The following is a 15,478-nucleotide window of genomic DNA, read 5'->3' as shown; positions in this document are numbered from 1 at the left end:
GTCAATGTGGAGGCTATATACAGGGTGTTACCGTACAGAGTCAATGTGGAGGCTATATACAGGGTGTTACGGTACAGAGTCAATGTGGAGGCTATATACAGGGGGTACCAGTACAGAGTCAATGTGGAGGCTATATACAGGGTGTTACCGTACAGAGTCAATGTGGAGGCTATATACAGGGGGTACCGGTATAGAGTCAATGTCTAGGCTATATACAGGTGGTACCGGTACCGAGTCAATGTGGAGGCAATATACAGGGTGTTACGGTACAGAGTCAATGTGGAGGCTATATACAGGTGGTACCGGTACAGAGTCAATGTGGAGGCTATATACAGGGTGTTACGGTACAGAGTCAATGTGGAGGCTATATACAGGGGGTACCGGTACAGAGTCAATGTGGAGGCTATATAAAGGGGGTACCGGTACAGAGTCAATGTGGAGGCTATATACAGGGGGTACCGGTACAGAGTCAATGTGGAGGCTATATACAGGGGGGTACCGGGACAGAGTCAATGTGGAGGCTATATACAGGTGGTACCGGGACAGAGTCAATGTGGAGGCTATATACAGGGGGTACCGGTACAGAGTCAATGTGGAGGCTATATACAGGTGGTACCGGTACAGAGTCAATGTGGAGGCTATATACCCGGGGTACCGGTACAGAGTCAATGTGGAGGCTACATACAGGGTGTTACGGTACAGAGTCAATGTGGAGGCTATATACAGGGGGTACCGGTACAGAGTCAATGTAGAGGCTATATACAGGTGGTACCGGTACAGAGTCAATGTGGAGGCTATATACAGGGGGTACCGGTACAGAGTCAATGTGGAGGCTATATACAGGGGGTACCGGTACAGAGTCAATGTGGAGGCTATATACAGGGGGTACCGGTACAGAGTCAATGTGGAGGCTATATACAGGGGGGTACCGGTACAGAGTCAATGTGGAGGCTATATACAGGGTGTTACGGTACAGAGTCAATGTGGAGGCTATATACAGGGGTTACCAGTACAGAGTAAATGTGGAGGCTATATACAGGGGGTACCAGTACAGAGTCAATGTGGAGGCTATATACAGGGTGTTACCGTACAGAGTCAATGTGGAGGCTATATACAGGGGGTACCGGTATAGAGTCAATGTCTAGGCTATATACAGGTGGTACCGGTACCGAGTCAATGTGGAGGCAATATACAGGGTGTTACGGTACAGAGTCAATGTGGAGGCTATATACAGGTGGTACCGGTACAGAGTCAATGTGGAGGCTATATACAGGGTGTTACGGTACAGAGTCAATGTGGAGGCTATATACAGGGGGTACCGGTACAGAGTCAATGTGGAGGCTATATAAAGGGGGTACCGGTACAGAGTCAATGTGGAGGCTATATACAGGGGGGTACCGGTACAGAGTCAATGTGGAGGCTATATACAGGGGGGTACCGGGACAGAGTCAATGTGGAGGCTATATACAGGTGGTACCGGGACAGAGTCAATGTGGAGGCTATATACAGGGGGTACCGGTACAGAGTCAATGTGGAGGCTATATACAGGTGGTACCGGTACAGAGTCAATGTGGAGGCTATATACCCGGGGTACCGGTACAGAGTCAATGTGGAGGCTACATACAGGGTGTTACGGTACAGAGTCAATGTGGAGGCTATATACAGGGGGTACCGGTACAGAGTCAATGTAGAGGCTATATACAGGTGGTACCGGTACAGAGTCAATGTGGAGGCTATATACAGGGGGTACCGGTACAGAGTCAATGTGGAGGCTATATACAGGGGGTACCGGTACAGAGTCAATGTGGAGGCTATATACAGGGGGTACCGGTACAGAGTCAATGTGGAGGCTATATACAGGGGGGTACCGGTACAGAGTCAATGTGGAGGCTATATACAGGGTGTTACGGTACAGAGTCAATGTGGAGGCTATATACAGGGGTTACCAGTACAGAGTAAATGTGGAGGCTATATACAGGGGGTACCAGTACAGAGTCAATGTGGAGGCTATATACAGGGGGTACCGGTACAGAGTCAATGTGGAGGCTATATACAGGGTGTACCGGTACAGAGTCAATGTGGAGGCTATATACAGGGGGTACCGGTACAGAGTCAATGTGGAGGCTATATACAGGGGGTACCGGTACACAGTCAATGTGCAGGATATATACAGGGGGTACCAGTACAGAGTTAATGTGGAGGCTATATACAGGGTGTTACGGTACAGAGTTAATGTGGAGGCTATATACAGGGGGTACCGGTACAGAGTCAATGTGGAGGCTATATACAGGGGGTACCGGTACAGAGTCAATGTGGAGGCTATATACAGGGTGTTACGGTACAGAGTTAATGTGGAGGCTATATACAGGGGGTACCGGTACAGAGTCAATGTGGAGGCTATATACAGGGGGTACCGGTACAGAGTCAATGTGGAGGCTATATACAGGGGGTACCGGTACAGAGTCAATGTGGAGGCTATATACAGGGTGTTACGGTACAGAGTTAATGTGGAGGCTATATACAGGGGGTACCGGTACAGAGTCAATGTGGAGGCTATATACAGGGGGTACCGGTACAGAGTCAATGTGGAGGCTATATACAGGGGGTACCGGTACAGAGTCAATGTGGAGGCTATATACAGGGTGTTACGGTACAGAGTCAATGCGGAGGCTATATACAGGGTGTTACGGTACAGAGTCAATGTGGAGGCTATATACAGGGTGTTACGGTACAGAGTTAATGTGGATGCTATATACAGGGGGTTACAGAGTTAATGTGGAGGTAGTATTGACTATATGTCTGTAACCTGATTCATTCTAGGACTGATGTGTGCCATTGTTTCCTACAGCTGCGTCTGGAGGCTCTACACCAGATCGTGGTGCTGATCTCAGGGATGGAGGAGAAGAGTAGCCAGGCTGCAGGAGGTGGGGGGAGCGGACCAGGAGGTCGACCCAGCCCCAGCGCTGCCTTCCAGTCCTCCTCTCTCCTGACCTCCGTCAGGTTACAGTTCCTGACTGGATGTTTCGGTCTAGGGACTGTGGGCACCGGGGGACTGAAGGGAGAGAATGTCCAGTTACACCACTACCAGGTACGGGGGGACTAGGGAGAGAGTGTCCAGTTACATCACTACCAGGTACGGGGGGACTAGGGAGAGAGTGTCCAGTTACATCACTACCAGGTACGGGGGGACTAGGGAGAGAGTCTATAGCTACACCACTACCAGGTACGGGGGACTAGGGAGAGAATGTCCAGCTACACCACTACCAGGTACGGGGGGGACTAGGGAGAGAGTGTCCAGCTACATCACTACCAGGTACGGGGGGACTAGGGAGAGAGTGTCCAGCTACATCACTACCAGGTACGGGGGGACTAGGGAGAGAGTGTCCAGCTACATCACTACCAGGTACGGGGGGACTGAAGGGAGAGAGTGTCCAGCTACATCACTACCAGGTACGGGGGGACTAGGGAGAGAGTGTCCAGCTACACCACTACCAGGTACGGGGGGACTAGGGAGAGAGTGTCCAGCTACATCACTACCAGGTGCGGGGGACTAGGGAGAGAGTGTCCAGCTACATCACTACCAGGTACGGGGGGGGCTAGGGAGAGAGTGTCCAGCTACATCACTACCAGGTACGGGGGACTAGGGAGAGAGTGTCCAGCTACATCACTACCAGGTACGGGGGACTAGGGAGAGAGCCTATAGCTACATCACTACCAGGTACGGGGGACTAGGGAGAGAGTGTCCAGCTACACCACTACCAGGTACGGGGGACTAGGGAGAGAATGTCCAGCTACACCACTACCAGGTACGGGGGACTAGGGAGAGAATGTCCAGCTACACCACTACCAGGTACGGGGGGACTAGGGAGAGAGTGTCCAGCTACATCACTACCAGGTACGGGGGACTAGGGAGAGAGTGTCCAGCTACATCACTACCAGGTACGGGGGGACTAGGGAGAGAGTGTCCAGCTACATCACTACCAGGTACGGGGGACTAGGGAGAGAGCCTGTAGCTACATCACTACCAGGTACGGGGGGACTAGGGAGAGAGTGTCCAGCTACACCACTACCAGGTACGGGGGGACTAGGGAGAGAGTCTATAGCTACATCACTACCAGGTACGGGGGGGACTAGGGAGAGAATGTCCAGCTACACCACTACCAGGTACGGGGGACTAGGGAGAGAGTGTCCAGCTACATCACTACCAGGTACGGGGGGGGGGGGGCTAGGGAGAGAGTGTCCAGCTACACCACTACCAGGTACGGGGGGGAGAGTGGGCACAGTGGGGCTTAAAATGGGGGGGTCTGGGGACCCCATGTGTCTGTCTGTCTGTCTCATAATGATGTTGTGTTGGTTCAGGACAGGATGTGTCTGTCTGTCTGTCTGTCTGTCTGTCTGTCTGTCTGTCTGTCTGTCTGTCTGTCTGTCTGTCTCATAATGATGTTGTGTTGGTTCAGGACAGGATCTGTCTGTCTCATGATGATGTATTGGTTCAGGACAGGATCTGTCTGTCTCATAATGATGTTGTGTTGGTTCAGGACAGGATGTGTCTGTCTCATAATGATGTTGTGTTGGTTCAGGACAGGATGTGTCTGTCTGTCTGTATCATAATGATGTTGTGTTGGTTCAGGACAGGATGTGTCTGTCTGTATCATAATGATGTTGTGTTGGTTCAGGACAGGATGTGTCTGTCTGTATCATAATGATGTTGTGTTGGTTCAGGACAGGATGTGTCTGTCTGTATCATAATGATGTTGTGTTGGTTCAGGACAGGATGTGTCTGTATCATAATGATGTTGTGTTGGTTCAGGACAGGATGTGTCTGTCTGTATCATAATGATGATGTATTGGTTCAGGACAGGATGTGTCTGTCTCATAATGATGTTGTGTTGGTTCAGGACAGGATGTGTCTGTATCATAATGATGTTGTGTTGGTTCAGGACAGGATGTGTCTGTCTGTCTGTCTCATAATGATGTTGTGTTGGTTCAGGACAGGATGTGTCTGTCTCATAATGATGTTGTGTTGGTTCAGGACAGGATGTGTCTGTCTGTCTGTCTCATAATGATGTTGTGTTGGTTCAGGACAGGATGTGTCTGTCTCATAATGATGTTGTGTTGGTTCAGGACAGGATGTGTCTGTATCATAATGATGTTGTGTTGGTTCAGGACAGGATGTGTCTGTCTCATAATGATGTTGTGTTGGTTCAGGACAGGATGTGTCTGTATCATAATGATGTTGTGTTGGTTCAGGACAGGATGTGTCTGTCTCATAATGATGTTGTGTTGGTTCAGGACAGGATGTGTCTGTCTCATAATGATGTTGTGTTGGTTCAGGACGGTGTTAAAGCAGCCAAGCGGAGTCTGCAGATGGACATCCAGACAGCCGTACATAAGATATACCAGCAGCTGTCTGTCACTCTGGAGAGAGCCCTGCAGGCCAACAAACATCACATAGGTGAACATCACGTTATTACAAAGCAGGGTTCTTCTATACAGGTCCTGGAGAACAACTGTGTGTGCAGGCTTTTGGTCCAGCCCTGCAGTAACACAGCAAGTCTGCGCAACCAGTAGTTTTTCAGGATGTAGTTGGAGACCACCGCTATAAAGTAACTCCCCTTCCTCGTCTGCCTCTCACCGTCTCCCTCTCTCTCCCCCTCCCAATGTGGGAAGACACATTTCTGTTGACTCCATTCAGTTGGACAACTGACAAGGTTTCCCCCTTTCCCTCTTTCCAGAGGCCCAGCAGCGCCTCCTGCTGGTGACAGTGTTTGCCCTGAGCGTGCGTTACCAGTCTGTGGACGTGTCCCTGGCCATATCCAGTGGCCTCCTCAATGTGCTGTCACAGCTGTGTGGTACAGAAACCCTGCTGGGACAACCACTCCAGCTGCTACAGAAACCAGGGGTGTCCCAGCTCAGCACTGCCCTGAAGGTAGCCTCCACACGACTACTGCAGATACTGGCCATCAGCACTGGGTAAGACAGGGCTCTCTGCACTAACACACTGTGAATATGTTACATATTTGTGTCGTCAGATGTGTCGTATCTGGTTTATCTATAGGGCTGGTTTCCCGGGTCCGGATCAAGCCTATTGCTGGACTAAAAAGGACTTTCAATAGAGATTGTCCTTCGAGCATGATTCTTAGTCCAGTATTAGGCGCAATCATGAAACCCTACCCAGAAAGATTGTTGTTACATGTTTGTGTATCTACAAGCTTTCTGTGCTGTGTGACTTGACTTCTCTCTGTGTCTCCAGGACGTATGCAGACAAGCTAGGACCCAAGGTGGTTCAGTCCCTGTTGGACTTGCTGTGTAGCCAGCTGAAGAACCTTCTCTCCCAGGCAGGAGTCAGCCTGCTCACTGCCTCCCCAGGGAAGAACCAGGAGAACCAGGACAGGAAGTCTGAGGATGGAGCTGACCCAGAGAAGACAGACTTCAGAGGTAGGAGAGGACTGCGTGTCATGCAGCATGACTGGAAGTCGATTTGGATCAAATAATAGTGTTATTTGAGTGATGATTTATATATATATTAGGAGGAGGATTGTCTGCCAGGATGGGTGTAATAGTGATGGAAAGGTTACTAGTGATTTGACTGACTAGAATCGATTGATTGGCTTGATCGTTTTTTTCAAATAGATTTTTGGGGAACTTCTAAAGTATTGTCAATACAGATATTAGTGGTGAAGTGACATAAAGATGGCAGGAAGTATTGTCAATACAGATAATAGTGGTGAAGTGACATAAAGATGGCAGGAAGTATTGTCAATACAGATATTAGTGGTGAAGTGACATAAAGATGGCAGGAAGTATTGTCAATACAGATATTAGTGGTGAAGTGACATAAAGATGGCAGGAAGTATTGTCAATACAGATAATAGTGGTGAAGTGACATAAAGATGGCAGGAAGTATTGTCAATACAGATAATAGTGGTGAAGTGACATAAAGATGGCAGGAAGTATTGTCAATACAGATATTAGTGGTGAAGTGACATAAAGATGGCAGGAAGTATTGTCAATACAGATATTAGTGGTGAAGTGACATAAAGATGGCAGGAAGTATTGTCAATACAGATATTAGTGGTGAAGTGACATAAAGATGGCAGGAAGTATTGTCAATACAGATATTAGTGGTGAAGTGACATAAATATGGCAGGAAGTATTGTCAATACAGATGGTAGTGGTGAAGTGGCATAAAGATGGCAGGAAGTATTGTCAATACAGATATTAGTGGTGAAGTGACATAAAGATGGCAGGAAGTATTGTCAATACAGATATTAGTGGTGAAGTGACATAAAGATGGCAGGAAGTATTGTCAATACAGATATTAGTGGTGAAGTGACATAAAGATGGCAGGAAGTATTGTCAATACAGATGGTAGTGGTGAAGTGACATAAATATGGCAGGAAGTATTGTCAATACAGATGGTAGTGGTGAAGTGGCATAAAGATGGCAGGAAGTATTGTCAATACAGATGGTAGTGGTGAAGTGGCATAAAGATGGCAGGATTCAGACATGACGTCATTGTTTTGAAACAGCACCCTGTAGAACTTCACTCTGTAATATGTTGTTGTTGTGTTCCATAGTGTTGGAGTGGAAACAGCACCCTATAGAACTTCACTCTGTAATATGTTGTTGTTGTTGTGTTCCATAGTGTTGGAGTGGAAACAGCACCCTGTAGAACTTCACTCTGTAATATGTTGTTGTTGTTGTGTTCCATAGTGTTGGAGTGGAAACAGCACCCTGTAGAACTTCACTCTGTAATATGTTGTTGTTGTGTTCCATAGTGTTGGAGTGGAAACAGCACCCTATAGAACTTCACTCTGTAATATGTTGTTGTTGTTGTGTTCCATAGTGTTGGAGTGGAAACAGCACCCTGTAGAACTTCACTCTGTAATATGTTGTTGTTGTTGTGTTCCATAGTGTTGGAGTGGAAACAGCACCCTGTAGAACTTCACTCTGTAATATGTTGTTGTTGTTGTGTTCCATAGTGTTGGAGTGGAAACAGCACCCTGTAGAACTTCACTCTGTAATATGTTGTTGTTGTTGTGTTCCATAGCATTGGAGTGGAAACAGCACCCTGTAGAACTTCACTCTGTAATATGTTGTTGTTGTTGTGTTCCATAGTGTTGGAGTGGAAACAGCACCCTGTAGAACTTCACTCTGTAATATGTTGTTGTTGTTGATGTGTTCCATAGCATTGGTGCGTAAGCAGCACACAGCAGAGCTTCACCTGGGAGACTTCCTGGTGTTCCTGAGACGAGTCGTCTCCTCCAAGGCCATCCAATCCAAGATGTCTTCTCCAAAGTGGACAGAGGTGCTGCTCAACATTGCTGCACAGAAATGCTGCTCAGGTACTGTCCAATAAACTGTATTTGTACATTAAAATGCATTATGAAAATCACTAGTCTGTACTTGTAAGTTTAGATGTTTCTTTACATAGACTTAAAAATAGGCTAGATATGAACCAGCACCTCCAACCATTTAATATAAATCCTGACCAACGTCAGGTCTGAAGTAAGGCCTCCATTTTCACCAGTCTTTCCTTTCAATATGTTATTTGTCAAAGATCAGGTCAAACAGATTAAGGTTTATTTTAATAATGTCTTAGTCCATCCATTAAACGCTTTTTAATTTTCAAACTCACACGAGTGCCTGGCTTTTGGATTTGTTAATGTCGCTTTGCACCTATAGATTTTTGCTTTTCAATGACAAGTGTTTATGTTGTTTGTCTGTAGGAGTCCCTCTTGTGGGCAACCTGAGAACTCGTCTCCTGGCCCTTCATGTTCTGGAGGCTGTGCTGCCTGCCTGTGAGGCCAGTGTAGAGAACGACCAGATTACACAGGTACTGGAGCTGTATGCAGAGTGAAGTCTCTCAAAATTCACCCACTAAGTCACTAGTGAGGTCCTAATAAGAGGATTTGATGATGTAGCTGGTAAAAGGTGTGGTCCTCCTCTAGGTGGTGGAGCGTCTCTTCTCCCTGCTGGCTGACTGTATGTGGGAAGCTCCCATCGCCCAGGCCAAACACACCATCCAGATGAAAGAGAAAGAGCAGGAGCTTAAACGACAGGTGCAGGACAACTCATAATGCACTCTATATCACCTCATAATGCACTCTATATCGCCTCATAATGCACTCTATATATCGCCTCATAATGCACTCTATATCGCCTCATAATGCACTCTATATATCGCCTCATAATGCACTCTGTATCACCTCATAACGCACTCTATATATCGCCTCATAACGTACGCTATATCGCCTCATAATGCACTCTGTATCGCCTCATAACGCACTCTATATATCGCCTCATAACGTACGCTATATCACCTCATAATGCACTCTATATATCGCCTCATAATGTACGCTATATCGCCTCATAATGCACTCTATATCGCCTCATAATGCACTCTATATATCGCCTCATAATGCACTCTATATCGCCTCATAATGCACTCTATATATCGCCTCATAACGCACTCTATATATCGCCTCATAACGCACTCTATATATCGCCTCATAACGCACTCTATATCGCCTCATAATGCACTCTATATCGCCTCATAATGCACTCTATATATCGCCTCATAACGCACTCTATATATCGCCTCATAACGCACTCTATATCACCTCATAATGCACTCTATATCGCCTCATAATGCACTCTATATCGCCTCATAATGCACTCTATATCGCCTCATAATGCAATCTATATCGCCTCATAATGCACTCTATATCGCCTCATAATGCACTCTATATCGCCTCATAATGCACTCTATATCGCCTCATAATGCACTCTATATCGCCTCATAATGCACTCTATATATCGCCTCATAATGCACTCTATATCGCCTCATAATGCACTCTATATCGCCTCATAATGCACTCTATATATCGCCTCATAATGCACTCTGTATCGCCTCATAACGCACTCTATATATCGCCTCATAACGCACTCTATATCGCCTCATAATGCACTCTATATATCGCCTCATAATGCACTCTATATCGCCTCATAATGCACTCTATATCGCCTCATAATGCACTCTATATATCGCCTCATAATGCACTCTATATATCGCCTCATAATGCACTCTATATCGCCTCATAATGCACTCTATATCGCCTCATAATGCACTCTATATCGCCTCATAATGCACTCTATATATCGCCTCATAATGCACTCTGTATCACCTCATAACGCACTCTATATATCGCCTCATAACGTACGCTATATCGCCTCATAATGCACTCTGTATCGCCTCATAACGCACTCTATATATCGCCTCATAACGTACGCTATATCACCTCATAATGCACTCTATATATCGCCTCATAATGTACGCTATATCGCCTCATAATGCACTCTATATATCGCCTCATAATGCACTCTATATATCGCCTCATAATGCACTCTATATCGCCTCATAATGCACTCTATATATCGCCTCATAATGCACTCTATATCGCCTCATAATGCACTCTATATCGCCTCATAATGCACTCTATATATCGCCTCATAATGCACTCTGTATCGCCTCATAACGCACTCTATATCGCCTCATAACGCACTCTATATATCGCCTCATAATGCACTCTATATCGCCTCATAACGCACTCTATATATCGCCTCATAACGCACTCTATATCGCCTCATAACGCACTCTATATCGCCTCATAACGCACTCTATATCGCCTCATAATGTACGCTATATCGCCTCATAATGTACGCTATATCGCCTCATAATGCACTCTATATCGCCTCATAATGTACGCTATATCGCCTCATAATGCACTCTATATATCGCCTCATAATGCACTCTATATCACCTCATAATGTACTCTATATATCGCCTCATAATGCAATCTATATCGCCTCATAATGTACTCTATATCGCCTCATAATGTACTCTATATCGCCTCATAATGCACTCTATATCGCCTCATAATGCACTCTATATATCGCCTCATAATGTACGCTATATCACCTCATAACGCACTCTATATATCGCCTCATAATGCACTCTATATCGCCTCATAATGCACTCTGTATCGCCTCATAACGCACTCTATATATCGCCTCATAATGTATGCTATATCACCTCATAATGCACTCTATATATCGCCTCATAATGTACGCTATATCGCCTCATAATGCACTCTATATATCGCCTCATAATGCACTCTATATATCGCCTCATAATGCACTCTATATATCGCCTCATAATGCACTCTATATCGCCTCATAATGCACTCTATATATCGCCTCATAATGCACTCTATATCGCCTCATAATGCACTCTATATCGCCTCATAATGCACTCTATATATCGCCTCATAATGCACTCTGTATCGCCTCATAACGCACTCTATATCGCCTCATAATGCACTCTATATCGCCTCATAATGCACTCTATATCGCCTCATAATGCACTATATATCGCCTCATAATGCACTCTATATCGCCTCATAATGCACTCTATATATCGCCTCATAATGCACTCTATATCGCCTCATAACGCACTCTATATCGCCTCATAATGCACTCTATATCGCCTCATAATGTACGCTATATCGCCTCATAATGCACTCTGTATCGCCTCATAATGCACTCTATATCGCCTCATAATGTACGCTATATCGCCTCATAATGCACTCTATATCGCCTCATAATGCACTCTATATCGCCTCATAATGCACTCTATATATCGCCTCATAATGCACTCTATATATCGCCTCATAATGTACGCTATATCACCTCATAACGCACTCTATATATCGCCTCATAATGCACTCTATATATCGCCTCATAATGCACTCTGTATCGCCTCATAACGCACTCTATATATCGCCTCATAATGTACCCTATATCGCCTCATAATGCACTCTATATCGCCTCATAATGCACTCTATATATCGCCTCATAATGCACTTTATATCGCCTCATAATGTACGCTATATATCGCCTCATAATGCACTCTATATCGCCTCATAATGCACTCTGTATCGCCTCATAATGCACTCTATATATCGCCTCATAATGCACTCTATATCGCCTCATAATGCACTCTGTATCGCCTCATAACGCACTCTATATATCGCCTCATAATGTACGCTATATCACCTCATAACGCACTCTATATATCGCCTCATAATGTACGCTATATCGCCTCATAATGCACTCTATATATCGCCTCATAATGCACTAAATATATCGCCTCATAATGCACTCTATATCGCCTCATAATGCACTCTATATATCGCCTCATAATGCACTCTATATCGCATCATAATGCACTCTATATATCGCCTCATAATGCACTCTATATCGCCTCATAATGCACTCTATATATCGCCTCATAATGCACTCTATATCGCCTCATAACGCACTCTATATCGCCTCATAATGCACTCTATATATCGCCTCATAATGCACTCTATATATCGCCTCATAATGCACTCTATATATCGCCTCATAATGCACTCTATATATCGCCTCATAATGCACTCTATATCGCCTCATAATGCACTCTATATATCGCCTCATAATGCACTCTATATCGCCTCATAATGCACTCTATATCACCTCATAATGTACTCTATATATCGCCTCATAATGCACTCTATATCACCTCATAATGCACTCTATATCACCTCATAATGTACTCTATATATCGCCTCATAATGCACTCTATATCACCTCATAATGCACTCTATATCGCCTCATAATGCACTCTATATATCGCCTCATAATGCACTCTATATCACCTCATAATGTACTCTATATATCGCCTCATAATGCACTCTATATCACCTCATAATGTACTCTATATATCGCCTCATAATGCACTCTATATCACCTCATAATGCACTCTATATCACCTCATAATGTACTCTATATATCGCCTCATAATGCACTCTATATCACCTCATAATGCACTCTATATCACCTCATAATGTACTCTATATCGCCTCATAATGCACTCTATATATCGCCTCATAATGTACTCTATATATCGCCTCATAATGCACTCTATATCACCTCATAATGCACTCTATATCACCTCATAATGTACTCTATATATCGCCTCATAATGCACTCTATATCACCTCATAATGCACTCTATATCACCTCATAATGTACTCTATATCGCCTCATAACGCACTCTATATCACCTCATAATGCACTCTATATATCGCCTCATAATGCACTCTATATCACCTCATAATGCACTCTGTATATCGCCTCATAATGCACTCTATATCACCTCATAATGCACTCTATATCACCTCATAATGTACGCTATATCACCTCATAATGCACTCTGTATCACCTCATAATGCACTCTATATCACCTCATAATGTACGCTATATCACCTCATAATGCACTCTATATCACCTCATAATGTACGCTATATCACCTCATAATGCACTCTATATCACCTCATAATGTACGCTATATCACCTCATAATGCACTCTATATCACCTCATAACGCACTCTATATCACCTCATAATGCACTCTATATCACCTCATAATGTACGCTATATCACCTCATAATGCACTCTATATCACCTCATAATGTACGCTATATCACCTCATAATGCACTCTATATCACCTCATAACGCACTCTATATCACCTCATAATGCACTCTATATCACCTCATAATGTACGCTATATCACCTCATAATGCACTCTATATCACCTCATAATGTACGCTATATCACCTCATAATGCACTCTATATCACCTCATAACGCACTCTATATCACCTCATAATGCACTCTATATCACCTCATAATGTACGCTATATCACCTCATAATGCACTCTATATCACCTCATAACGCACTCTATATCACCTCATAATGCACTCTGTATATCGCCTCATAATGCACTCTATATCGCCTCATAATGCACTCTATATCACCTCATAATGCACTCTATATCACCTCATAACGCACTCTATATCACCTCATAATGCACTCTATATCACCTCATAATGTACGCTATATCACCTCATAATGCACTCTATATCACCTCATAACGCACTCTATATCACCTCATAATGCACTCTATATCACCTCATAATGTACGCTATATCACCTCATAATGCACTCTATATCACCTCATAATGTACGCTATATCACCTCATAATGCACTCTATATCACCTCATAACGCACTCTATATCACCTCATAATGCACTCTATATCGCCTCATAATGCACTCTGTATCGCCTCATAATGCACTCTATATCACCTCATAACGCACTCTATATCACCTCATAATGCACTCTGTATCACCTCATAATGCACTCTATATCGCCTCATAATGCACTCTATATCACCTCATAATGCACTCTATATCACCTCATAATGCACTCTATATCACCTCATAATGCACTCTGTATCACCTCATAATGCACTCTATATCGCCTCATAATGCACTCTATATCGCCTCATAATGCACTCTATATCACCTCATAACGCACTCTATATCACCTCATAATGCACTCTATATCACCTCATAATGCACTCTATATCGCCTCATAATGCACTCTATATCACCTCATAATGCACTCTATATCACCTCATAATGCACTCTATATCACCTCATAATGCACTCTGTATCACCTCATAATGCACTCTATATCACCTCATAATGTACTCTATATCACCTCATAATGCACTCTATATGGCCTCATAATGTACTCTATATCACCTCATAATGCACTCTATATCGCCTCATAATGCACTCTATATCACCTCATAATGTACTCTATATCACCTCATAATGTACTCTATATCGCCTCATAATGCACTCTATATCGCCTCATAATGCACTCTATATCACCTCATAACGCACTCTATATCACCTCATAATGCACTCTATATCGCCTCATAATGCACTCTATATCGCCTCATAATGCACTCTATATCACCTCATAATGCACTCTATATCACCTCATAATGCACTCTGTATCACCTCATAATGCACTCTATATCACCTCATAATGTACTCTATATCACCTCATAATGCACTCTATATGGCCTCATAATGTACTCTATATCACCTCATAATGCACTCTATATCGCCTCATAATGCACTCTATATCACCTCATAATGTACTCTATATCACCTCATAATGTACTCTGTATCGCCTCATAATGCACTCTATATCACCTCATAATGCACTCTATATCGCCTCATAATGCACTCTATATCACCTCATAATGTACTCTATATCGCCTCATAATGCACTCTATATCGCCTCATAATGTACTCTACATCACCTCATAATGCACTCTATATCGCCTCATAATGCACTCTATATCACCTCATAATGTACTCTATATCACCTCATAATGCACTCTATATCACCTCATAATGTACTCTATATCGCCTCATAATGTACTCTATATCACCTCATAATGTACTCTATATATCGCCTCATAATGTACTCTATATCACCTCATAATGC

General features: G+C 44.0%; 1 protein-coding gene across 16 annotated transcripts in view; it reads left to right on the top strand.

Moving 5' to 3' along the window:
- Nucleotides 1-15,478, top strand: part of LOC106595038 (probable E3 ubiquitin-protein ligase HERC1) — a 290,635-nt gene that overhangs the window by 139,655 nt on the left and 135,502 nt on the right. For all 16 annotated transcript variants that reach the window (XM_045708500.1, XM_045708507.1, XM_045708508.1 and 13 more), the window contains exons 29-35: nt 2,849-3,088; nt 5,335-5,455; nt 5,736-5,973; nt 6,254-6,438; nt 8,193-8,348; nt 8,733-8,839; nt 8,955-9,065. In XM_045708500.1, coding sequence (XP_045564456.1) covers nt 2,849-3,088; nt 5,335-5,455; nt 5,736-5,973; nt 6,254-6,438; nt 8,193-8,348; nt 8,733-8,839; nt 8,955-9,065 — 1,158 coding nt within the window. The remainder of the gene's footprint in view (nt 1-2,848; nt 3,089-5,334; nt 5,456-5,735; nt 5,974-6,253; nt 6,439-8,192; nt 8,349-8,732; nt 8,840-8,954; nt 9,066-15,478) is intronic.

Source organism: Salmo salar, chromosome ssa26, assembly GCF_905237065.1.
Source record: "Salmo salar chromosome ssa26, Ssal_v3.1, whole genome shotgun sequence".
NCBI lineage: Eukaryota > Metazoa > Chordata > Actinopteri > Salmoniformes > Salmonidae > Salmo > Salmo salar.
Note: the sequence above shows the minus strand (reverse complement) of the source record. Positions and strands in the feature narration are given on the sequence as shown.